Source organism: Copadichromis virginalis, linkage group LG10 (genome assembly GCF_057382275.1).
Source record: "Copadichromis virginalis isolate Kocher_CV1m ecotype Utaka linkage group LG10, C_Virginalis_male_GT1.1, whole genome shotgun sequence".
In the NCBI taxonomy this organism is placed as follows: Eukaryota; Metazoa; Chordata; class Actinopteri; order Cichliformes; family Cichlidae; genus Copadichromis; species Copadichromis virginalis.
In genome coordinates this window covers 17678131-17705058 of record NC_140627.1, presented here as the reverse complement: position 1 = coordinate 17705058, position 26928 = coordinate 17678131, and the positions used below count along the sequence as shown (strand labels likewise).

Genomic DNA, 26928 nt, shown 5'->3' with positions numbered 1-26928 from the left:
CTTACTATGTGGTCTTCCTCTTTCCTTCCTGCCTGGCAGCTCCTTATTCAACATCACTTTTCCAAAATATCCTCTGCACATGGCCAAATCATCTCAGCCTTGCCTCTGGAACTTTATGTCCAAATCCAACCTGAGCTGTCCTGCTGATCTACTGATTTCTAATCTTTCTATTCTCTCTCCTTCCAGCAATAAAATCTTAGCATCTTCAGCTCTGTCTCCTGTGTTTGTGTCTGCTCCACCGTCTCCAAGCCTTACATTATAGCAGACCTCACTACTTTCCTGTAAACCTTCACTCTCAGTCTTGCTGCTATCCTTATCTCACACATTACCCTTGACATTTGTCTCCACCCACTCCACCCTATGTGCATTCCTTTCTTTAACACCTCTCTTGTGCCACATGTTTGAGTTGGCACAGATTTTAAGTTGAATGAACTTGCTGCCGCAATCCGACCGACACTAGCAGCTTCCTGGCTTGTGGCCTCTGTGGCTGGGTTTCAAATGCTTCTACAACTAAGAAAATAATCTTAATCTCATTCAGATAACCAACCCAAAGCTGTTTAATCTTCCATACACTCTCTCTGCTGTTAAACTACATTCATATAAGCTTTAACACATTCCCTGCCCTTGGTTTTCACCTCTGCTGTCCTCTCTCACGCTCTTCAATGCAGCCTTGCATTTTCCTCCCCTCAGCTTCATCACAATTTAATTTTACGGCGAAATCCATGCCTAATCCGATCCTGTCCTGTTGAAATGCATAAGATAGAGCATCTCTTCTATGCATCATGCTAAAAATAAATCAGTCTTATCTTCATAATGTAATGTTATAGGTTTAGTTGTACTGATAGCAAAATAGGTTCATGTATTAAACTATTACGTTTTATAATCGTTGTTTAAATAAAGTTCAGGGAAAGGAAGGATGTTTAAATTGATTTAAGGGTACTTATTATAACCTCTGTAAAAAAAACAAAACAAAACAAAAAAAACATATTTTTGTCTTTTTTTTTTAACTCCTTTCTTTTTGTGCGTTCTTCAAGGCTGCACCCTCTTCCTGTATGAATACGATGGCCGTTCAGGTATCGACCACAACAGCGTTCACAAACACGCGCTGTGGGTGGAGAACAGCATTGTCCAAGCTGTACCTGAGCATCCCAAGAAAGACTTTGTCTTCTGTCTCAGCAACTCAGTGGGAGATGCTTTCCTCTTCCAGGTGAGAGAAGCACTGGAATTTAAAACATCGGCTACTCTTAAAGCTGAGTTGGCATGACAATATTTTATGCAAGTTAAAGTTAAATCAGGTTGGCATTCATGCATACAGGTCAAGTGTTTTTATATCCTGTCTTTGTTATTTGGTGCTACTGTACATACCAGCATCAAACATAAAGAGAAACAGGAAACTGGAAGCTATTTTCCTCTAGGGGATTTGCATGTGGCACACCAATACATGTTCATCATGTGCTGGAGATAGGCAGCCCTGTGTCCTTGTGTTTATGTTTGACATGTTTAAAGGCCACGCTGTCACACCGTGACAGTGATCCACCAGACTGACCATTGTGTAATATTAAAATCTGTCTATTTATATTCATGACAGCTCTCCTCACTGAATGGGAAGAAAGTAATAAAATGATGATGAGATTATAATGACCATTTCCTCCCAGAGGCCGATATTGGAAGTCATGATTAAATTCTTTCAGCTGTCAGTTTCTTTATTTTATCTGCTCACTATCGTTACTCACTTTGTCATGGTCCCTTCCTTCTGTTCAGACATCAGGCCAAACAGAACTGGAAAACTGGATCACGGCGATCCACTCGGCGTGTGCTACTGCTCTTGCTCGGCAGCACCACAGGGAGGACACCGTGCGATTGCTGCGAACTGAAATCCGCAAGCTGGAGCAGAAGATTGATATGGATGAGAAAATGAAGAAAATGGGAGACATGCAGTTGTCCACTGTCACTGATGGCAAGAAGAGAAAGACCATACTTGAGCAGGTATGGGGTCAATCGGGTGGTCGTTTGGGGCTAAAAGTGGAGCTAAGTGTCAAGGAGTCTGACATACTGAAAGCGGTCAAACAGATTAAAGCTGTACATGAGGTGGTGGAGCATTACAGAAACAACACCTATGAGACAAATGCCCTTTAATTTTGTCATATTATTGCAAATTAATAACACTTTATGCCCATAAAATGCGACTGTAGGGAGGTTTGTTATCTCATGGCTAAAAACCGTCCTCACCTCTTTATCTTCCAGTTAATTTGAATGAAAACACCTGAAGGCAGTTTATAGATGTGACTTAAACTGCACCGACACTCTCCGGCACTGAAATCATGGCACTAAATCATCTTTACAGCATGCCGTCATCCAGGCAAAAATGCTCTAAAGCAGCCTTTCCAACCAAAAATGGTTTCACTTATTCCAGCTGGCGCTCATTTAGAAACACATGCGAGTCCACTTGCACGCAGTGCATACAGACACATAGCACACAGGTAAACCTGACTAATCTTTTTAGATTCAAGAGGTCTTTTAAGAACATTGCAACTTTTTCAAATCTTTTCCAGAACCCGTTTTTGTTCAGTTTCAAAAGAACATTGATTTAGGCTTATTCCATGCAGGATGTCTGGAGTTGCTGGTGATGGTAGCCAGTTCTGACTGGAAAATCTTACAAAAAGAAAAAAAGCCTAGAAGTGTGGTCATTAACAATAAGCCTCCTTGTCCTAGCAAGTCTTTGCATCTGTCTTTATACTGGTGTTGTTGCATAATGCTCTTTCTATTTCTTGTTATATGTAACATAAAAGGAACTAGAAAGCACTTAATCCTCATCAAGTAAAAGAGCTGCAATTTAAAAGGAAGCACTTTGATTGCCTGCTGTAAAGACATAGTAACTGAAACTGTGGCATCAAAGAAGAAAACAAGCCTCAAGCAGGGTTTATGTCATTGACTGACTTCTTTCAGTTGAGTCACGGAGCTGCCAATAAGGATATAGTTGTGGGAAAAAAAGAAAATGGGGATTAACCACAGAGATAAAGAAAAATAAAAGATCAAAAAGTGGAAAGTGTGGAAATATAATGACATATAAAACATATAAGAATTGTTGCAATTATTTGAATGATAATTATATTTATTTATTTTATCTGTACATATTTATGTAAACTTTATAAATAAATCTGAGGAGAGGTGAGGGGAACAAACAAATGTGAAAAAACATTCAAACTTCTACTTCCGTAATTCTTTATATTTTTTAATTGTGTTAATATTTTCACACTTCCACATAGGTGACCACGGGAACTAATGCAGCGTTAAGTCTAGTTTTATGTTTCACTGTGAGTGTGTGTCCCCGTGTTTCACCTCCCACGGCCCACCCTGTGATACATTGCACGTAGAACAGCAGGTCACCAACTGGTGGGGGCTGTGTTGGTGAGTAATACCTCTCCACAGTGGCTGCAGTACTCCCACATCTCACTTCTCCTGAAACAGCCGAATAACCACCTAACACAGCGTCGGTTCTTTATCTTTTTATTTTTTGTTGTTGTTCTCATTAGAGATAAAACTGAATAAATCTGGATCTCATCAGCAAAGTTTGTTTATATTGCATAATCACACACGCATGACTTTTTACTCTGTAATCTCTGCTGCTTATAGATCTTCTTGTGGGAGCAGAACTTGGAGAGATTTCACATAGATCTCTTCCGCTGCCGCTGCTACCTGGCGAGTCTGCAGGGCGGTGAACCTCCCAATCCCAAGCGCCTCCTGGGCTTCGCGTCACGTCCCACAAAAGTTGCCATGGGACGACTGGGGATCTTCTCTGTTTCCTCCTTCCATGCACTGGTATGATTAGACATGTTTAGTGCTGGTATCTGACTATTCACTCCAGGTGTTTTTCAGGTTGCAATTTTTTAGTAAACTTGATCGGAGCTCATGAATCCAAACCTGAAAAGTCAGACTCACGTGTCTCTACATGTTCCGTGTAGAGATTGCGTGAGAGGTTTCCAACTGTCGACCCTCAATAACAGCCCAGCTTGAAGAGTGGGTGTGTTTATCTGCCTGTGAGTGCCTTGTCACATACGCCTACTGAAAGCAAGAATTTCTGCTTGCCTCACAAATGTTCAAAGAAATAGATACTGCCATATACCCCAAGGTTATGAAACAAATGAACAAACCAGGTATGCTGGTTTGATTCTCAGGCCCAAAGTTAGCATGAGCGCTGTAAAGTGGAGTGAGTTTTTATCTGTAACACGCAATTAGCCACAACATTAAAACTGGTGAACAAGTGAATTATAGCAATAATTTTCTCATTATAAAGATTTTGTTTAAGTGATGGAATTTAAGTAGATATAAGTAAGTGCCAGCTCTCAAAGTTGATGTGTTGGTAGCATCAAAAATGTGAAATGAACACCTGCATTATTTCTGCTTTCTGTCATAGTGATGCATGCAAGTTTTTTATTCTAAGTGTGCAAAAACAGCTGTGACTCTTAAGCCTAACACTCAAGGCTAAGGTTACATAGATGGTTTACTTTAACAAGGTTCAGAGATTCAGACTTGGGTAGCAAACACACACCACATATTAAAATGTATCACATACACGCTATCCTAAAAGCTTGAGAGAAAAGTGAAAGCAAAACATTCTACCTATAAATCCTCTCTGAAACCCAAGTTATTATCTCAGTGCTGCAGAATGTACAGAATGAAACCCAACCTGATCTCTATGCGATTGTGTGTCATTGAGCTGTAAGCTCTGCGTAGTATCATCCAAAGAAGAAAGAGCAAAAACGAAGAGCAAAACATGGAAAACATTTCTCTACAGAGCAGTTTTATACGAGCAAGGTAACGGATATGCCAAACATACACTAGCACGCACACACAACATCAAGCACTGACAGTGTTTTTTGTGATTGGTCGATCAATACAAACTCTTTTAGCAAGCTAGCATCCCTGAGGCACTTTCCCACAAACAGGCTTAACACTCTCTGGCCCTTGCTCCCCCTCCTTTTACTGCCTACACCCTCACTTCCTTTGTTTGTGTCTCGCTCCCTCAGTGTCTTCTTCTCCTTATCTGCCATATTTTATACCGTCCTTTTTTATGTCTCTCCTGTCCCTTTCATATTCTTTTTACTCTATTTATTACCACATCCCTTCTGACTAATTTGAAATGTCATTATTGCATCGCTTAAATATGATAAATGTGGCATATTTATAAGGAGAATCACATTTATAAATACATGTAACGCAAAACTACTGAAATGAAATGAAATGCAATTAAAATAATTGTTCATGGCTACTAATTAATGAATTGCAAAAATATTCAAATGAACTCATTTGTCTTGCCTAAAGGGAAATATAATTGTTCTCTCTCTCAGCTCTGGTATTCAAAGTTTTTGGTCACAAAAGCAATATTTCTGTTTTTTCCTTCATTTACTTTCTACAGTAGATTTGGGCTGTAATAACAGTATAAAGGCCTCTCATGTGGGGAATGAGAAGATGAGTCTAAAAAGTGGTTTAAGATGTTATGTTTGAAGTGTACGTGTCTGATGTCTGACCAGCTCTATACTAGTGTAATGCATAGTTGCTCATACTATTTGAGCTCTGATTGAACCCAGAGAAGTCAAAAAACGGGAACGAAAAGTTTCCCTGTGCCAAGTCGTAGGTGACTGAAGGGGATTAGAGGTTGAAAGTATTCAGTAGCTGCTGCAAATGATTGCTTTTGTGTGTCAAACTGTTTTCATTCGGGTGTTAAAGGTGTCTGTTTCATTTCTGTTGTGTTTTCTGTAACTGTCACTGTCACAGGTGTCTGCCCGTACAGAGAGCAGCATGAGAAGGCGGAACCAACCTTTCCCTCGCACCTTCAGTAAACGTCGAAGCCGTTTCTCCTCACTCTGGGGTCTGGACACCGCATCTAGGAGAAAGAGCAAAGGACACCCTTCAATTGACCAGGTACGTTTGACTTTGAGTGACTTTGCAGTGCTTGATGTTTAATTGAAATCTGTAAAATTCGATTTTGGTGAATAAATATAAATACTACTGCAGCTAAATATTGTGTGTTCGTAAGTTTATGCTTGAAACTGCTTCTTGGTGTCAAAGTAATAACTATACTTATGTGTGTTTTAATTTTGCGGTGCTTTGTGTTATTGCAGGTGTTTGCTGATGGGGCGGAGCCAGTGAGAAAGTCTTTGCAGAAGGTGTTCGAAGACTCCTCCAGTGAAAAATCTGTAAGCTTTTAACTCTGTTTGTGTAAAAACCTACATTAGATTACATTTTGTTGTCGATGTAATATTTTATGTCTGCCCTCTTTTAACATTCCAGAAGATGAAGCAGTTTTGCTGTTTCTGCTGAACATTAAGTAATAGTGCAGCTGAACGTCTCCTCACTGGGTGAAATTAAGTGCTAAATACATATAATCCAGTATCAGCGTGTTCCCACTTCTGCTGTACAGTGCAATCATTTCCCATCAAGAAATTAAAGGGAGTTGACAACCACATTGCACCATTTACAGTAATAACCTCCCTTAGGCTAAACATGAAGCTCCTCCTCCCTTTATTAGTTTGGTATTCACCACAAATCAGCAGAGTTCGTGTGGCTGTGGACTCATTTCTTCTCATTGTTTGCTTTTTGCATACACCAAGAGGAAAAATCACTGGAGCATCAGATGAATCTTTGTTCTTGTATAATGGGTAATGGGCTTCTTAAGACCCCGAGGCCAGCTACATCACTAGATTTTCCACCTCCTTTCACTTAACTAAGATCCTTTTGGGGCTCTGGCTCTTTGCAGGGTGGGTTATCTAAGGGAAAGCACAAAATCCCTGCACCCTTCTGCACCATTGAGCATTTTTTTTAGGTCGTTTTTAAAGCCCTTGCTTTAATATTTTCAGACGTTTGCTTCTCTCCTCGATGAAGAGTGATTGGAGACATTTGCAGACTCATAAAGCTTTAAAAGCGGCAGAATATCTGTGTCTCTCTCAGCGTCATTGGACAATGCTCAGGTTTATTTGTGTTGAATAAACAACCCTTGTCATCTTCTGCAGCAGTTTTTTAATATTCTGAGCAGTGTGGACAGAGTCCCTTTATTTAATTTGCTTCAGGCAATTCCATCTTTATCAGTATCAAAAAGGCTATCAACTGGAGGGATTTTCTGTCTGCTAATCCCACAGAGACAAATTTAATCTGATATGTTCACATCATTAGTGTTCTGACGTTTCAACAAATATGCAGACATTTGCTACCATAGGACTCGCTGGTTTCACACCATCTGTGTTCTCTTGTAACTGCTGTACTGACCACACTTGCACACAATTGCAAATAATTAGCTATATATCATAAGAAAGAAAAACATGTTTCCTAAGACAACCATATCAATGTAGTTTTCCAGTATGCGACAAATCTATATGAATTCTAAGGAAAAATGTCCAGTTGCACATAGGTTGTATAGGACAAGCCTGCTGGATCCATATTTTATGAGCACTGGTAAAAAGCACCAGAGATGAGGAGAAGAGAAAAGATAGGCTTTAGTCTGAACCAAGCAGACAGAAGCTAAGTCTGCAGCAATAACCTGCTCTGGCAGTGCAGGCCCCCAGTGGCACAAAGAGAGATCAATTTTTTTTTTCCACCCACGCCAGGCTTCAGCTGGCAGTGTATGGGATGACTGTAAAGAAAAGCATAAGATGTAACGTGCTGTAGTTGGCAGTAAACTAGAGCTGGAAATGCTTTATCAGTGGCAAAGATTTTCCTCATTGAGCATTTCCAGCAAGAATAGCTCCAAATGTTCACATCTGATTGACTTTCCCAGCTTTAATTTGCTGTTTGTTCTGGGGAATCCCTTTGTTAGCATAAGCTGGAAAGGAGAGTTTAGCAGGGATCTGAGAACCCCGCCGCCCCACACACACCATCACCACCCTCCAGCAGAGGCATCCTAGATAGGCCAGGAGGGGAGCCAGATGGTGCTGAGCAGGACTGGGAGTTCAGGGAGTTGGGGGAGGTACTACTTACAGGCCCCCCAGTCTGTTGTCTGTCTGAGATAATGTGTGCGCGTCTGTATTTTGTTTGCGCATGTGGCCTGTTTGTGTTTGTGAATATAAAAATGTGCTGTTGCATGTAGTTTACTGTGGCTGTTTCCCTCTTTGTTTCACTTTATCTCTACCACGCAGATTCACACACAGACACACACGCGTACAGATACAGCCAAGTCGAAGTTCATTTCGACAGGGACCACCGGGCCTGATTGTTAACTGCCGGCAGATTGTATGGCGTGAATGAAAGATGGGGAGGAGAGAGCTGATGGAATGATGTACAGATAGGGGGAAAGGGCACCAGAAGGAGAGGCAGTGATTAATTGGAGGCTGGCGTGATAGAAGAATGAAAGAATAAATGTGGATGCTGTTACTCGATAGGTGGAGATATATTACAGATGGGGGGAATAGAAGCCAGCAAGGCGGCTGACAAGGCTGCCAGATTGTTGTAGGTCAGACTGATGGGCCGAAAGGTTACAGATTATGCTTTAAAAACAGTAACACACCCATAAAAATGCAAGTGTAAGCTATATAACATGTGCTACATGCAATGCAAAAAGCTTGTACTGCAGTACAAGTGTCATTACTGAATTACTGTTTGTGAGTTTCACGATTGCATTAAATCTGCCTTGTCTGTTTATGCTTTCTGCCACTGCAGCTGCTCAAAGATGCATAAACTTAAACTTGCTGAGTGTCTGTGCTTGTTTTTATTTTCAGAAGGAGAGAGAAGCTTCTGTGAAAAGTCTTCCTCAGCAAAATGTAGACAGTGATATTTGGGTTCCTGAGTACCTGAAACCCTCCTGGGTGTGTTTGCCGAACAACCAGCCCATCCTGGCCGTCATACAGCCCGGAGAGACAACACTGGAAGTCTTGAACACTGTCTGCAAGGTGGGCCATTAAAAACAGCATTGATAATATTGCATTACCAGAGACTGCACATAAGAGAAATGCATTTTACACAGTGCACTGCATATAATCACCAATGTAACACTGATGTACTTTAGATTGACAGTTTGCAAAGTGACAGACTGCACAATGTTTCCTCTTTTTATTGCATACACAGTAGCACTTTATAATACTGCAAATTTTAGTATTGATCCAAAGTAAATACAGGGCCAATATTGCCAATACCAATACAGTCACCGATACTTTAAACCTGTAAAGGCAGCTGAGAGAATTATGTCATGATTCATGTGATAAATCATCATTAATTAGCAAATTCTCAATGGATTTTATGATCACTAAATCATTTGTGATTTGGAGGCTTTGGAAGTGTGGCTGTCTGTCACCCACCTCCAATATGCAGCTTTATTACCTGCTAGCTTGCAGACGCAGAATGACACACACAGCATTCAAGCGGCTAGGAATGCAATTAATTCTTCTCAACAGCTTTTTCAAAACACAGGCAATCCCCAAGGTATTAAGAAATTAGACACAGCCCTGTAGAGAGGTCAGAATACCATTAAGTTATATGAGGAAAATGAAGATCTGCCATATTACTGTCAGCTGTCATTGTTGACAGCACATTGATGCACATTATCAGCGGTTCATATACGGTCTTCTTCAATGTACATATATGAATTTGAATGTAACCGAGTTCTTTCAGTTCTACTTCTATGACAGTTCTCACAGAGTCACAGATCTTTTAATAATGCTCTTACCTTTCAGGATACACTGTATATTGCTGTCATTCACAGTCCATCACTTGTTTTAACTTCATTACCTTTTCTCCTTAATTGGCTTCAGCAAGAGACACATAATAGGCGTAATATTGCCTAATGACGCATATGTGCATGCAAGTCACAAACGTAACAGAGTGAAGCAGAGCATCCATCATCATCATCGTCCATGATTTTGGACCAGCATGTTAGACAGCATTCCCCAGCACTATTATTAAAACTCAATATAGGGAATGTCTTTTTGAATAGAGTTCCAGTCATTTGTTGAACTGATGTCAAAGTGGACTGAAATTTGAAGTATCTGTGGTAGGCGGTGGCATAACATTTTAATGACACACTTTATGTTGGTTTCTCTTTACCTTTCTCCTTATTGCCAGTCACCAGATACTTTAAAGCTTAAACATGTACTCGCATGTACAAGTAATATGTTCTTGTTGCCCCCAGACCCATAAGATCGATCCCTCTGGCCACTACCTGCGTTTGAAGGTGCTGGTTGACAACCAAATACTTTATTATGTTCCCACATTTGAAGAGGACATCTCCGATCTGGTGAGGAAATACACACTAAGCCACATTAGATATATATTTTTAAGTAATAACCAGGTGAATATCCTAGGTTTAAATATCCATATAAGTTAATCAAAGACATGCAGCACACATTATTATGCTGTTTGTGTGATTCTAAGTTTATTGCAGTATGTTATTTGGATTTGCCATCTTCTTATTCATATTTTTATTGTCAGATATGGATGAATGCTTGTGCATTTTTCATGAGTTGGTTGCCGTTTTGATTTGCCGTGCATACAAAATCACCAGGATGGAAAAGAAGCACTATTGCATAAACTATAAATTATGCAAAGTAGCATTTCAAGTCTATTGTGTGCACTACGAAGTCGCCGTTTGTGTTTGTGTGCGTCTATTTATCATAAGAACAGTCACACTCACTGAAAGTCCCCACCACCACCGCATTATTCATCTGCTGTAAACCCCAAAACAAATCCTCTTTTTGATTGCGCCTTGTAGGTGATACACTGAAATCTTTCTCAAAGCACAATCATTTTTATAACTCGCTCTTTTCCTCAAGAGCTCTTTTATCTTCCTGCTTTGATCAGTGACTCATTTCACCCGCTTTCATCCTTAGTCTATGATATTACGTTATTATTTCTCCTCAGTGAAGGCTACTACACACTGCGGACTTCTGTTCCTGTCTGTTGCTGCATACACACAGCTGTGTCCATGTTCTAGGCTTTTGTGAGCTCAGGGTCTTGTCTGAGCACCCACTCACTTCATAGCCCTGACCTGGATTTTGACCCCACAACCTTCAGATACAATTGCTTGGCTAAGGAGCCAGAATAATACATGAACCTGTTCATTTCTTATTAATAACAACAGCATGACCTTGACCTTATCTGTCCAACAACACTGCTACCCATCCATTTTTCCCTATATATAGATATATCTATCTCTATTTGTTTGTTTCTCTTTAATTACAATTATTTATTTATATATGTGCTGTTGTGTGTTTACAGCTCTACAAAGAGATTGAGATTTATCCCAAAAGTACCAAAGTCGTCCAGTTTGACAAAGCCGAGTTCTGCAACAACGGATATGGTATGCTTATTTCTGACAATAGCAGTCAGTTCTTGACACACCCATAAATTCTGTTTCAAATTGATTTTCTAATGGACTTCATCTAGTCATGCTTTGTTAATGAATAAAAGGGAATTACCCAAATGAAGGGCACACATGATATGGAGTGGATTTAATTGCTGTGGTTATACAGCAGTTTACGCTGTCAAATAGAAATATTTCAAAGACGACCGAAGGAATTAAATGAATTTCTCTGTGTCTAACTATCTATGTCTGCAGGTTTTTCTGTGGCAGTTTTAGAGGAGGATGGGGTGCAGCAGCTCCAAGTTACTGAAGTGAAAGCAGGAGGAATGGCTTCAGCGAAAGGTACACATTTTATGCATACGTTGACATGTGTAAAGGAGATTAACCCGTTACTGTAGCACACTTACAAGTGATGCTTATAGAGAACGCATTCCCAGCCAAGAGATGCTAGAGTCAAGAACAATGGCCAAAGTGATGTTTTTATGCTTTTATTCTGAAGGCATGACGTTCCAAAACCTTTATCCATAAAATAAAAAAAACAAACAAACCATAAAACAAGAACAAAGAGATTTTATAAGGCGTTGATTTGTGGCTGTTTTCTATTCTACTCTCTGCTTTGCACTGCTGGGTCTGGAGATCAACCCCCCCCTCCCCCTTCACCGGTCCCTATCTTCTAACTGAGACAGTGACACTCTAATGGGTTTGAGAAACATATGGCTGCTTGGTAGATACAACACTAATGTATAGAAAATAACATGCCCCAAAACTAAGCCCCAGGGTCAGACCAAGGTTACTCAAGTGTGAGATTGTGCCCTCTAGTGTATTAGCAATCTGAAAGCTGCTATCTTAGCAGGCTGCCAAAAGACACAGGACTCAGTTGATGTTAGAAGTAGAAAAAGATTGAAGCATCCACATACGACAAAGCATCTTATTGCAATCTGGGCACGATATTCTGCTGAATCACAGAGTTAGATGCAGTTTAGTGGGTCCACATGAACACTGTGATGAGCCTGTGTGTATGTGTGTGGTTTATTAACAGTGCAGAGAGTGAATGGGGAATTGAAAGACATCACGCTTGATTTTCTGCAGGGTACATGCAGAAACCAGGCCAGCACTGGACAAGGAGCCCCAAAGGGTCTATTTCTCTCTCACTCCCGCTCTCGCTCTTTCACTGTAATTCCCGTTTCCCCTCCTCACACAGCAGCACACACAAAGGCACATCCATGCATTGCACACAGGCATACACACGCAGCCGTATATGACCAGAGGGGTTACCTCTCTCTGCCCAATAAAGCCTCTGCTACAGCTGACACTTCACATTTCAGACAACTAGGTCATAACTTAAGGCTAAATGTGTGCCTTATGCGTCTATATGTATGTAACTGTGTGTTGCTGTTCTATGAGAATCCTACTGAATAATGTCGCTGCTGTCTTTGTTGCAGCAAATAATTTAAAATGAGACTGAAATAGGAAGATAAGCTCATACTCACAGATGACTGCAGTCAAAACATGTCCAAAAATCCCCTTGTGTGTTACTAGATGAGATGAGGCTGCTGCCACATCTCTAAACAGCTGTCACAGCCAATTGGGTTTATTGATAAGGTTAGCTGCTAATTGGATTGCTGATTGAGTGATGATTCTCAATTAACAGAATGGGGCACAGGTGCTTGAGAGGAGGAGCAGCAAGACAAAGAGCAAGGCTCAAACTGAAGCTATGTTCCAGTGTTTTGTTTGTTCACCTATTGTACCATGAAGAACGTATACACACAGTGGGCAGGACAGGACAGGACAGGAATAGACAGACATTGTACTTTGCCTCTTAAACCCACCCCGTCTTGTTAGATCAGTATTTGCCTCAGGCAAGCAATCATAGAAGGATGCATTTTTGATGTGATGGAACACATTTGCATCTCGGAGCACCTGATTAGTCTCCGAGGTGCTGCTGGGAAGTATGGTGCAAAAGTTTTGTTTACATAAGTCATCTGTGAGCAGTGCTTTTGAGCGGCCCATAGGAATTCTGCTGTTGGTTGGATGTTTTTTGGGTCATGAACTCACAGATAATGCTTTTACTGACTGTGCATTGTTTGAAAACTTTCTCTACAATAATTTATTTCATATTGACTTTGTTTCTTAAACTGTTTTTTTACCATATGCTTAGTGAAATTTCACATTTGTTACATTTTTTTTGCCCGATTCTCTGTCAGGTTTGAAAGCAGGGGATGAGATTCTGTTACTTAATGGTAAAGAGGCATCTGCCCTCCAGAAGGATGACATGATGTCTGCATTTACAAACCAAACCCTGACCTTGAGCATCAGCACCCTGCCCCAGTTGGATCCTCGGATGGTGTGCTCCTGTCCACCCCGGCGCTCTGAAGTGGAACAAAACCTAGCCACAGACATTTTTTCCCAGAGCCAAGGTAAGGTTTCCTGTCTCAAAAGATTTGGGGATCAGTTGAATAAGCTGTTTGCTTTTTAAAATAATCTACATGTAAGCAGTTTTTCTTAGTTGATATTTATATACTGACATATTTACTTAGACATGCATAGTTCTGAATGAATGACAATAAAGGAAAAAGAACAAAATGATTCTTCCTTTTTTTGTCCTTAGCATTGCATTCACATATCTTGTGTTGCGTGATCATTCACCCTCTAAAACCCAACTTTCTGTGGTGAAAAAGAGAGGTTTCAGATACATCTTTTGCATGCAGTGAGGTGAACAGGGCGATCTACTAATTATGCATGGATGCTGTCTGATAACTAACCTGCAGGCAGCCGCCATCCTTCCTTTGACCTGCTCTTTTTATTTGTGCAAGGGCATCATTTGTATTCCTTATAAACCAGGACTTGCAATGCGCAGCCTGACAAGCTGGCATTGTTTGGAACTCGGAGCAATATGAATATTAATATGAATCCTTCAGCAGCGTGGAGCTGTCATCATGCAGGATATGCCATATGCAAAGGGTCAGATGGAGAGAAAAACACTTAAGCAGCCAGATGGAGGTTATTGATGATGTCATGCTTTGAGGACACAGGTGTATAAAAGAGTTCTTCAGCACAGAGACTTTAAAATGGAAGGAATAATAACTAATTTTACTAAACAGTGATATCATAATAAGAAACACTAAAGGTTATAGGAATCTTTAATTGCTGTCACTTTAATCCAACACAAAGAGGATGCTATTAAATTATTATTTTCATTAAAAAGTTACGACTACATACTTGTGACCTTTTAAAAATCAGCCAGACTCACCCAGGCTCTCAAAGTAAATGCAGATGAAGTGCACAAATAAATGAAAGCAGCTTGGTATAGGTATGTGTATGTGTAGTCTTCTTTGTCAGCTTTGCCTTTTGTCCTTTTTGTAGAAGACATCCTGGATGATGTGTCAGGTTTGCCACTGGAGAGCCCAGATGATACTTATGAGGAGGAACCTTGTCTGTCCTTGCAGAGCCACAGGGATCATCCGGAAGATAAAACTTGCATTGGGACTGGATACAAAGTAAGATATGTTTTACAAAGCCACAGTTTCACACACCAAGCCAGGTAAAAAATTCAGACATGCAAAAATAACAGTTTAGCCCAACAGAGGATGGAGTTTTTGGTGCTCAGTGTTTGATGTTTTGGCAGCTTTAGTCTTAGCTTTCTTAGTCTTTGATTTGTTGCATTGTCATCTTGCAGCCTGACATCTTCGGGGACATTTCTTACATTTCATGCCAGACAGCAAAGGAAAACACAATCATTTGATCAACAATCCAACACAGGCTGGATTTATGTTTGAACAAATTTCAGCAGTCGCTTTGCTTTCATGTTTTATATAGGAAGAGTTTGCCAAACTAAGTCTGAACAAAGATAAAAGGTTCAATAGAATGAGTGCTGGATGAAAAAATTCAGCAGATACGAGAAGTGATTGACCGGCACACCAGTAAGCCCTAGCATGATACTTAATGTGCGATGCTTTTCCTCAGACTTCTAAAGAAAAGATGCACTATGATCTCATCTCCCCTGGGTTACAATTGATCAAACAATGTAAAAAATGCATCACTATCTACACAACCAAATGTATCCAAGTTATGTTATATACAAGGTATCTAGTTTAACATTAAAAAAAAAACATACACCAATTATTGTTTGTGTTATATACAGGACTATATACAGGAATAACACTATGGGCAAAATTACACATACAAAAAAAGGTGTGTGTAAAACGCCACATAACAAAACAGCAGTGTGGCTATTTTTGCAAAAGGCTGTCACAAAAATGTTGTAATATCAAATTTCTTATTTATTTCTTTAGGCATGCAGTGTGTTTCTCCAGAATAGTTTGTCTTTCCCTCTGCGTGAATGATTTATTATCTCAGCTCCTACAATATCCAAGAACATTGTTTTGCTGAAAAACTCACAATTAGTTGTTTCTGATGCACACTGTGGTGTTTAACTATACCTTTTTAATGAGCTAGTGATTTGCTAATCTATGCCAATCCATAAGGATATGTATGCATGTATATGATGCAGAATACAAACTGACCTTCTTTATTTTGTAGTTTCCCACATAGGGGTCACTGAATAACTGTGAAATGGCATTGTTGGCAATGACCACATGGGTCATTTCCACAGGGGGTCACAATGACACAATAATCCGCTTCAGTTTCTTTTAAACTTGTAGTAGCAAGACACAGTTAAATACGTACAGACACACAACAGTTGATTTATGCTCTTTTTTGTGTAATTTTTCCAGATCCTGTTAAATGCAGGAACGTGTGTGGATTTTCTGATTACTTTGCTTTGAATTGTTTCTGCATGTCACATGAAACCAGAAAAAAAGTGTTGGTCTAAAAAGATGGGAGATTCTCAGTGGATTTTCTGTTGTCACAGTCATAATATATAGGGCATATATAAGCCCAACATGATGGTTACAGTGAGTCTGTGAATCCTACGGATTTAACACTGTAATCATAACCATATTCTTCCTCCGATAACAGTTTTCTGTGGTGCTGACAGCATATTGCATTAGCAGCACCGTATTCATAGCAAAATGTAGTGTGTATGTGTCTTGGCACATTAACAGATGTGCACATAGTACGTGTTGGGTGCGAGTGTGCGTTTTGGAACACTGAACTGGAGACAGGTGAGTGAACAGCATCACTTTCTAATTAAGATTATGTCTGGACTGATCAGGGTCGACGCAGTGATTGCTGGGACAGGCCGTGTGCCATCCACTCTCCTTCTGATACGCTTGTCACTTCCATTACCATGGCACTGTCTGATAGCCAGTAACCACCGGAAACATTTTTTCCTTTTTTGGACCAGTGTTGATAACCTAGGCATGAACAAAGAAGAAAGGGAAGGGACATCGCTGTATTCACTCTTCATTTTGTGTCAATGAGTTTCAATCTCAAGGGAGAGCTAATGGGTGAGGTCAAATGCAGCTTCAGTGAAGACTCCTCCATGATTCCAATGTGCCAGTTTTAGAAGTGAGTGAAATACTTAAAGAAAAGCTTGCCTTGCTCTTGATATAGATGAGACTCTAATTTGAACTCATGATGAAAGAAAACATTTAGTTGAAGATGCCGCACAAAACTTTCTGAAACTCTTCGCAGTTTTTAATTAACATTGAAAATTGCTTTGCCGTTTTAACCTCACAGTTGTTCTTCTGTGTATCTGCTGTATGGTTAAATTCAGTAATCAGTCAAAACTGGGATCCGAAATATATGGCCAACAAATCCAAAGCCTTTTCGGGGAATCGACCTCTTTCAGCCACACAGCCATACAGACTAATGTACTTGACTAATCGGGATTGTTTATAAGAGGAAAAAATATTCACTGCAAACCAGTAAACAAGAATAGAACACAAGTGTTAAGTCAGTGATCTTCATCTCACCTTTGTGTCTTTCACCTCCTGCTCTCGTCTAACACGAGCTGTCTGATTTGTGCCCTGCTGCTTTTTTCCATCCTTTCCTTTCATCTTTACCTTTGCTGTACCCCTAATTTCCTTAGATTTTTGATTTACTGTCATATTATTTTCCACATTGAGAGCAACAATGTGACCATGACCATCAGACACAGCAGCTCTTTTCTTTTCATCCAGCACCTTCATCTGCCGTCTTGTTTTGAATGCCCTTTCTTTCCTTCTGTCCTTGTAGTTTCATTCTGATCTTGGGTCTTTTTCCACCCTCCTCCTCACGAACCCCCTGCTGTTCATTACCATAAACAACATGAGGATGCCGTTGGCACTTAAAACAGCCCCGCTCCCTTAGCTCTCCAGCCGGCTGTGGGCACTGACCTTAGCCTGAACACTTGGATGCTCAATCCAAACTTGCCACAGACTGCCAAAACTGTGGCATTTTCTTCAAAAACAAACACACATTCACCCAAACTATTTGTCCTTTCTTTATGTTGATCAGCCTTTTGTTTCTCAAGTCTCCTGTTTGGAAAAGCTTCGAAGTGCTGCGGATTGCGTCTTACCTCATTTCACCCAGCGCCTGCGGTGCCATGGTGGCAGAGGAGTGAGGAAAACGAGGCAAAGTGGGACAATTTTAATTATCCCCACATTCTAATTACTCCATTCTCCACAGTGTTTCACATCATTTAGTGGAGATAAATGAGTGTCTGGCTAGCCGGGGGATATGGGAATGTTCATTATTTTAGACAAAGCACAGAGCAACCTCCCTGCTATGATAAACCGACCAGAGAAAAAAGCGCCGATTTCTCAGGATAACGGTGATAGTAGAGATGTCGGTGATTGCTAGTGTTCTCCAAGGTGTAGTCAGCCTCACTGACAAGTGTGATAATAATTTACAAATGTCTAATAGTTTGGCTTGAGGGCATTTGAAATAGAAAATACATTATTCAGTGTTTGAAGGGTGGTGTGCAATTTTTATCAAGGTTTGTTTTTGATTTATTCTTGATGATATAATTCCAGTTGTTCATTTGGAGTTAGTCTATTTGTTTAATATAATTATTATAGCTTCTGGCTATTATGACTGTATAAGTGGCACAAGTCTTCAGTTATGCTTTCACTTGCCCCCCTTCCCTCCAATCGGGCCTTTTCACCTTTGTCTCAGATGCTGTTGTTCTTCCACAGAAATTCCACTGGAGGGAGCACTGTGCTGATTTATGAAGCCTCTAAGGCAGCAATAATCTTCACAAAGTCAACACTGAGGATGCAGAAATAACACATCAATTTGTATGTTAGTGTTAGAATATTTTGGTAAACACACACCAAGAAAACACATTCTTTCTGATGGTTTTCCAAAATTTAAATAAATTCAAATGTACACGACTTAATCCTCTAATGCTGTGTTATCAGAACTGGCTGGTTGCTGCTGTTTAAGGGAATAAAAAAAGTGCCTCTAACTTTTTTCACCCATTACAACTTTGAGTTGAAGCCTGTAGTCTGCAAATCCACGGCTCTGAATTCGAAATGTTCCTGTGCAGATTTATGAAGACTCATGTCGTAACATAATCATGCTTTCAGATTATATGATTTAAGTCTCTCTCTGTATATCCCATCAGTCCTTGCAGGGATTTATGGATTTGCATGTTTTCCTGATCTCCAGTGAAATTGAACTTCAAGACATATCCTCCTTTCCTTTCCTTTCCTTTCCTTTCCTTTCTCCTCCCTCCCTCCTTCCTGTCCATGCTCAAATATTGACAAGTAAATGCTTGTTCTTTTAGACAAACACTGTGCAAGGAGGCATTGGAGGCACGTCCGTAAGAATTGCTAGACATTTCCATTTACTTATACGTGTGTGTGTTTATTGCATGTCAAAATTCACTGCATAGCTGTGAAATGATGTGTGTGCTGTGCTTCTGTGTGCCAAGTGTGTGGATATGAGCAATCTCTGGTTATTCTGGCTCTCGCTCAGCATGGTTTCAGCTGATGGGTGTTAGAGCAGGTTTGTGCTTGCCTCCATGCTCCTCTGTCATACTAGACTTTCCTCCCTGTCTGTTCCGAGTCAAGGATATAGTACATTTAGTCACTGTGCTAATAAAGACTGCATGTGCTGGACTTGGAGAAAAGCTGCGACTCTCTTTCTCCACTCCAACTGTTGTTTTTATAAAAAGGATTAAAGTTTATCGTTTATGTGGAATATACTTATTTTTTGCCATTTTCAATGTTCAGAAAGAACTTATTCTGACCTGTGTGACATAGTTTCTGGAAATGGCAAGAACTGGTTTGACTGTGGGATGCATAGTTGATGCATTAGGGCACAAACTTTTTCTGAGTTGGTTTCCACGTGTTCTTTTTGTCGTTATTCTAGAAATAATTGCGTTAACCACGGTATTTCTTAAAACCCATTTCCAAACGGAGCGCAAGTTCAAATACAAGCATGTAGTGACATAAGTCTTTCTCAGCAGTGATGAGTGAGAGAGAGAGAGAGAGAGAAAGAGAGAGAGAGAGAGAGAGAGAAGGCAGATGCCTGTTGGAGTGTTTGGCTCCCACCACCCACTGCCTCTTCAACACCCATTCTCTCCTCCCTCCTTTCTCCTCCCATCTCTTCTTACATCTCTCATGAGGGTGTGAGGTTTGATCTTGTTATTTAATATTTTGTTCTACGCCGCCTGCCACCGCTCCTCTCAAACACCTGGACAGAAAAGTGGAAGAGGCAACGAGGACAGATACGAGGCAAAGAAGAGAGTGGAGACTGGCGCTCAGGGCAGCATGCAGAGACAGCCGGTGGATTGAAAAAATAGAAAGTGATTGGATAGACGCTGTAGGATAAGGTGACATGGGAGTGCTGTTGTTCATTGCAATCTGTTCTGTTCAGTCTGCCTAATGACCCATTTGTTCAGCTGCCACAGTAATGATTTTACCAGCTGCAGTGTTTTGCAGAGCAGGGTGAGTGTTGAATAGCAGGCATCTCCTTTAGCACTTCTGATCAGTTTAGCTGGACAAGTTCGGCAACTCTACATTCTGCACAGGGCAGAAAAACACAGCCTTCCCGGGGCAGAGGAAGAGTGGAAGCACTCTGGAATTGAAAAGCAGGACAGGAAATGAAAACCTGATTTCTCGTCGAAACTTCACCTGCCGGGATGTCCGCTTTTAGGAGAAGAAGAAATTCTAAGCCACCGACCGAATCCATCTATGACATGTTACAGCTGGTGAGCTGTGTGTGTGTGTGTGTGTGTGTGTGTGTGTGTGTGTGTGTGTGTGTGTGTGTGTGTGTGTGTGTGTGAGTGTGTGTGTGTGAGTGTGTGAGGTGGCTTGTGTTGTGGATGCAATCCCACAAAGGTTAGTGATAATGTCATGGTATTGTACCAGCAATGCTAAGCTTATGCTTAGTGCAATCCCTAGTTGTACAACCCTTTTTAATATTTTATGTAATATTTGTATCTTATGACACATTTTGAGTGTATGAGCTACCCTTTTTTTTTTTAGACATTATTATTATTTACTATATCGTGTTTATATCTCAGTGGCATGGGGAGTAAAATGGCATCGATTCTGGACGAGCTAATGACTGTTATACTGCACATTAGAATCTGCGATCGAAGCTTGCACTTGTTTGTTTTGGGGTTTAAATAAACCCCAGATAAATAGTCATTGAATCCTATTAGTTATGCTCTTCACAATTTTCTCTATGTCACTTAGATTGCCAGTGTGAAAGTTAGTTATTGGTCATGGTGCGGCATCATGTTGCCATTCTTCTTCTCCTTCCTCGTTCCCCATCTCTTGTCATCTGTCTCTGCCACTGCCCCATCTGCCACTCGGCAGTCAAGGGCGAGACCTCGCTTTTAGGGCCAAAAATGGCAGTGTCATTGCTCGGCTTGTTGTGTTTAGAAACACGAAGGAATTCTCACTGCACAGATCGCAGCACATTCATCCTTGCATGCTTTTCCGGTCCTTAGTATTCTGTTTTCGGTGAACAAGATTTAATGTCTGATAAAACTTGTTCTCGGCGATGTGTAAGGTCAGTTTGGGGAGTTTAAAGGGTCCTTATTGTGGATATGTTTTTTAATGCGGTTATTACCTTTGTAAGCAATGTAAATTATTTGGATGCTACACAAAATTCAGTTACCTGTGTCATTTTACTTGTATTCAGACTTTTAGTTCATTTTGTGGTAAGTGTTTATTATTGTGACTGTAGTTAGTTAGTGATAGGAGGACTGTCGATAATCTCTTTGTTTGCCCAATTCTGCTGTGTGTGTGTGTGTGTGTGTGTGTGTGTGTGTGTGTGTGTGTATAGCAAACTTGCAAAACTGGTTTGAATACCACAATGGAAAATTATGTTTGTCATTGCTGCAGTCCAGCAGGAGACAAGGCATTGAATCAGTAAAGACAAGCTACTTCCCCAGCTGACCAGTTTATGTAAATCAGCTATCAGCAGCACACAGTGAGGTGTACTGCCATATCAGAGATTACAATAAGTAAACACTTTCACTGAACCCATAAAAATGATAGTTTTGTAACATATGTTCTCAAAAGTGCTTCCGTGAGTAACACTGGTGGCATCCCGTTTAAGTAAATGGCGATTGAAATAGGATCAAACCTGTTTTGTGCTGCCTACAGATAATACAGATTTAAACTTGCATCATCAATCAGCTTGACACGACTCAGTTTGTAGTTTTACTTTGTGATGGTTTTAGTGTCTTTGTTTGTCCCTTAGAGTTTAAATTACCTGTAGTTTTCTTCTCGATTACATTCTTTTGCCTTTCTTTAAAGGTTGCTTTATAAATGATTAACATGTACACTGGAAATAAACAATAAAGGTTCAGTGTCATCTCTGGACAGGAGGACTGGTAATTAATGAGATTTTTAGAGTTGAGCTCTCTTATAGTTGGTGTTAGAAAGAGAATCTATAATATGCACATGTACATCTATTTTTTTCTAGATTTCTCAGAAGAACTCAGTCCTTGTGACAGCCTGCCTGGGCTTGCAAAGAAAACTATTGAACTCTGGGTTTGAATTCAGAGACACCTCTTTACCTACAGGAAGTCTGTTGTAGAAAGTATTGGCAGATGCTGGAAAGACTCATAACCATTGGTGCAGCAGGGAGACATGCTGCTGTATTACTTGTAGAACATTAGATTTTTTTTAAAAACACACTCAGCCTGTTGGTTTGGATGTTGCTGCTTTTTCACTTTGTCCATTTTTCAATATGCAGCGCTCTGTTGTGTTCATGTTCATAATATATTCTTCTCAGTATTTGGTTCCAGTGTGTAATGTTATGGATGATGTGTGACATGTGTTTCTGGTCATTACTGAACAAGTTCTAAGAGTAATATCAGAGAATGCTGGTTTTATAGTTGCAGAAAAGGAGCAGGAGGCGACAAGTCCCTTATTAGGTCTGCTAACAATCTGAATCTAGCAGGTTTCTTCATGTTTGGTATGTCTGTGAAGGTTCTCAGTCATCCAGGCCATTGTAGTCTAAGGAGCTTGGAAAGAAAAGCTTCTGGACTTCTTTAAGTTGTTTGAAGACGTTTCACCTCTCATCCAAGAAGCTTCTTCAGTTCTAGGGTCAAATGGTAGAGAGTCCCAGTTTTAAACCCTGTGGGAGTATCCCCCCAAGAGGGACAATGGACCCCCCTAATGATCCTCTACCTAATCGCACGAGCCAAGGTGTCAAAATGGGTGTGGGTCACAATCAGCCAAGGTTTCGGGTGGGCTCATTGTGAAACCTAACCACACCCTATCATTTCCTGAGGTCAGATGGCCCAGGATGTGAGTGGGCGTTAAGGCGTCTGGGAAGGGATCTCAGAACTGGATGGCAGACAGTTCGTGTCGCAAGCCACCGCCTCTGTTCAAAGATGGTCGTTCACAGAGGACATAGATGGCTTCTTTCTCTTCCTCAAAAGAGGACCCTCATTTGACCCTAGAACTGAAGAAGCTTCTCGGATGAGAGGTGAGGCGTCTTCAAGCAAATTAAAAAAGTCCAGACTCTTTTCTTTCCAAGCTCCTTAGACTTCATGTTTGGTGTCTTTGATACATAGCAGACTGTAGGAATGCGTTTAATGTCTTGTTAATGATGAATGCGTACGTCTCAAAATAAACCTACATATTATAGTCATTTAGTTATTTTATTAATTTTTGTGAGTGGTTTTTAAAGCGGTCCCTTAAAAATTCTGCATGCTCTGCTTCCTTTTCTTTCTGAGCAGAGCACAGAGCAGGTCACTGTTTTCTGCCGCGGCCTTCATGACATCAATCCCCCCGAGTGCCCGATGTCGTCGTCCTCCTCATCGTCTTCGTCATCCCTTTCTCCGAGCCCTGTGTCGGTTTTACCACCCACAGCAGCCGCGGCCACACAGAAACAGCTCTCCCACGCTGACAAACTGCGCAAGGTCATCAATGAATTGGTGGAGACGGAGAAGACTTATGTCAAAGTGAGTACAGGGTCTCTGAAGTGTTCTTTGAGCGTGCCGCAAGAATGCAGCTACGGTCTCAGACTCACAAATGTTTTGCCAAGTGTGTTCCTGTGTCATCGTCGCTGAAATACTTTTGTGTCAGTGTGAGTTATGTTGAAACCCGCAAGCGGTTGACTTCCATCTATTTTTTAAAATCTTTGCAAATGATTCATTAAATAGCCTTCAAATCAACAGACACAAGACATGCCTCATTCCTCCTCGAGCATCTGATGACAGGCTGATCTTGTTTATATCTGTCTCATTCAGGATCTGAACTGCCTAATAGAGCGCTACTTGAAACCTTTGCAGGAAAAGAGCTTCCTGACTCAGGATGAGGTACTCTTCACTTGATATTTATTATCCAAGAATTGAAATAAACTGCTTAGATACCATAACCTATACACGATTTTTGCTCGAAAGTAGTGCTGACAGTGATGTGTGTTGCAGCTGGACGTTTTGTTTGGTAACCTCGGAGAGATGGTGGAATTCCAGGTGGAGTTCCTACGCACGCTGGAAGATGGAATCAGGCTGATGCCAGACCAGGAGAGGCTGGAAAGGGTGGAGCAATTTAAGGTGAATGAATGTTGATTTTAGACCCAACTGCTTCATTTGGCTTCAAATCCTCTAATTATTTTGTCTCATTTAGGGAACACTCCCCCTTGGTACTGCTGTTTGTATAACGCATAATAAAGAGCTTATGTTAGTCAAAAAAAAAAAGAAAAAGTTGAGACTCTTTCTTATTTAGCAGCTTCTCAAAATTGGAATTTCCACATAATGTGCGTTGCCATCATTTAAATGCGATCATATAATCTTATGATTGTATGTTATGCTCGTCTGTTTTTGCAGAAGGTGCTGTTCTCGTTGGGTGGGTCATTCCTGTATTATGCTGATCGCTTTAAGATTTACAGCGCCTTCTGCGCCAGTCACACCAAAGTCCCAAAGGTCCTCGCTAAAGGTAAAAACATTAACAGATTCTTGCCTCATGCCAAGCATGCAGTCACCCCTTACTATTTTTAAAAGCAAGTCTTTGCGTTACCTTGTGCCTTACACAAAATAAATCGGTGTTTAAATTTCCGCTCCTCCAGCAAAGACCGATCCAGAATTCAAGGCCTTCCTGGCTGAGAAAAATCCCAGACAGCAACATTCATCCACTCTCGAGTCTTACCTGATCAAACCAATCCAAAGAGTGCTGAAGTATCCACTTCTGCTAAGGGAGCTCTATTCTCTCACTGACCCGGACAGTGAGGAACACTACCACCTGGATGGTAAGTATCCTTTTTTTCATTGAGCATTTAAAACTGTGGTGAAATGGTACATCATCATCTACTCGCCTGCTACATAGAACTTTGTATATTCAGGATATGGTGTTGGTGAATCAATGATTTGGGGTTTTAACTATAAATATTTGCCCCATGTAGTTGCAATTAAGGCCATGAACAAAGTTGCAAGTCACATCAATGAGATGCAAAAGCTTCATGAGGAGTACGGCGCTGTTTTTGACCAGCTGATCAACGAGCAGACTGCTGATAAAAAAGAGGTAGAACACATTAATGTATCAGCCTTAAGCCCAGTGAATGATCCTGTGACTTATTTGCTTTTTTTGTTAACATGTTGTTTTTTTTTACTTTATGCATCACAGGTGGCTGACCTCTCGATGGGGGATCTTTTACTACATTCTACAGTGGCATGGATAAACCCTCAAACCTCTTTGGCCAAGAGCAAAAAGGACCCGGATTTAGCTGCTTTTGGTACGGTTTTATGTAGATTATACCACCTGAAATTCAGGCTGCCGGGAATACCTCCTTACATAACACAGAGATATACCTACAATATAACAGAGTCTCCATAAAGTGGGGATTTGTTGTACTGATGTTTAATGTGATTACAAACCTAAACTGATCAACTGTCTACATTTTGAGTTATCATAGGTTTCATTTTCAGCCTCAGCTCTTCTTTATGAATAATCAAAAAAGGTCAATATACAGTTTGCGTCTTTATGCACAGGTGAAAAATTGCTGTCACATTTACATAATGGATCCAAGTACTAATGCTAAGTAATGTGCCGTCCTGTTTTAAATTGAAATGACGTAAACTTAGATTATTAATTCAGTGGTGCTGAAAGCTACTTAACTTTACTTAATGTCCTTGTTCTTAACTCCCCTTTAGTCCTCACAGTTCACAGCTAGTAGCTTCTCTATCGCAACCCTCAAAGAGTTAATTTGACAACTCTCATTGGCTCAATTGGCACACAGTGCAACGGGAAAGTCTCAGAAACTCAGTGTAGATATGACTGAAGATTAACACAACTCAAGAATATCTCTCGGAATAATCTACAACCCTCAGCGCAGAAGAACTTGGTTCTGATGGTCAGGATCCTTAAGAGGAACCTGAGTTTGCAGCTAACTGCACTGAACCCAGTATAAATTTGAGGTCAGATGAGATAAAGAGACTGGAGGTATGTTGGAGAGATAAAGGTGATGCATTCAACTCAATGAACACCTGCACTGATGGATGAACGGGGCTAGGATAAACATTTTAGAACGGTCTCCACAAATGATGGCAAATATGTGGTCTGTCTGTGAAAGTTGGGTATTTCCCAGGAAACTATTGATGCTGCCAAAACAAGTTGTTTCAAATATGTGACCAAGCAGAACCTGTCATGTATGTAATAAACCACAACTTTTGCACCTTTTTTTTATGTCAAAGATGTAAAAATATCATCCCAGAAAATAAACCAGTGTTGCCATGACATTCTTGTTCATCATGAACATTTCTAAACTTATCAGAGGAGCTACATGCAGTTACATTTTTATGAAAGAGCACTTGCTCTGCATTTATGAATACTTTACTGTTTCGTGTGAGGCTTTACTGTCAGGCTTTGGTACTGCTCGGTGCTATTTCAGTTAATGGGCAAATGGACCCAGTCATGCAAACTGGGATCTTTACATTGTTTTTCACTTTTTGGGTGAAGTGATTATTAATGGTGTGATATGCAGTTCTCACACACCTACTCAGAAGTGCCTGGGATGTGTTTTAAAATGCACTCAGCTGAGACACTTTTGACAATAAATATTACATCTGCTTATTATATGTGCTTTCTTGGGCAAGGCGACAGTGAGTAGAAGTTGCTTGTTGCGCAAAGAACGAATGCAGACCCTGTTAATCAATTCTCTCACTTCTTTTCTCCCCCTCTCTCTCTCTGCCTGCATGCAGTGTTCAAAACAGCAGTTGTATTTGTCTACAAGGACTGCTCTAAGCACAGGAAAAAAATTGTAAGTACCTTTTTTGGACTTTTAATTTTAAT

General features: G+C 40.5%; 1 protein-coding gene across 2 annotated transcripts in view; it reads left to right on the top strand.

Annotated features, from left to right (window-relative positions):
• Window positions 1-26928, top strand: part of LOC146700216 (rho guanine nucleotide exchange factor TIAM1-like) — a 50781-nt gene that overhangs the window by 19301 nt on the left and 4552 nt on the right. For both annotated transcript variants that reach the window (XM_085470312.1, XM_085470311.1), the window contains exons 7-25: window positions 1035-1207; window positions 1762-1986; window positions 3634-3819; window positions 5776-5922; window positions 6123-6197; window positions 8709-8879; window positions 10115-10219; window positions 11200-11281; window positions 11540-11626; window positions 13489-13701; window positions 14648-14781; window positions 23379-23603; window positions 23892-23960; window positions 24072-24197; window positions 24471-24579; window positions 24710-24889; window positions 25043-25161; window positions 25264-25372; window positions 26838-26896. In XM_085470312.1, coding sequence (XP_085326438.1) covers window positions 1035-1207; window positions 1762-1986; window positions 3634-3819; window positions 5776-5922; window positions 6123-6197; window positions 8709-8879; window positions 10115-10219; window positions 11200-11281; window positions 11540-11626; window positions 13489-13701; window positions 14648-14781; window positions 23379-23603; window positions 23892-23960; window positions 24072-24197; window positions 24471-24579; window positions 24710-24889; window positions 25043-25161; window positions 25264-25372; window positions 26838-26896 — 2594 coding nt within the window. The remainder of the gene's footprint in view (window positions 1-1034; window positions 1208-1761; window positions 1987-3633; window positions 3820-5775; window positions 5923-6122; window positions 6198-8708; window positions 8880-10114; window positions 10220-11199; window positions 11282-11539; window positions 11627-13488; window positions 13702-14647; window positions 14782-23378; window positions 23604-23891; window positions 23961-24071; window positions 24198-24470; window positions 24580-24709; window positions 24890-25042; window positions 25162-25263; window positions 25373-26837; window positions 26897-26928) is intronic.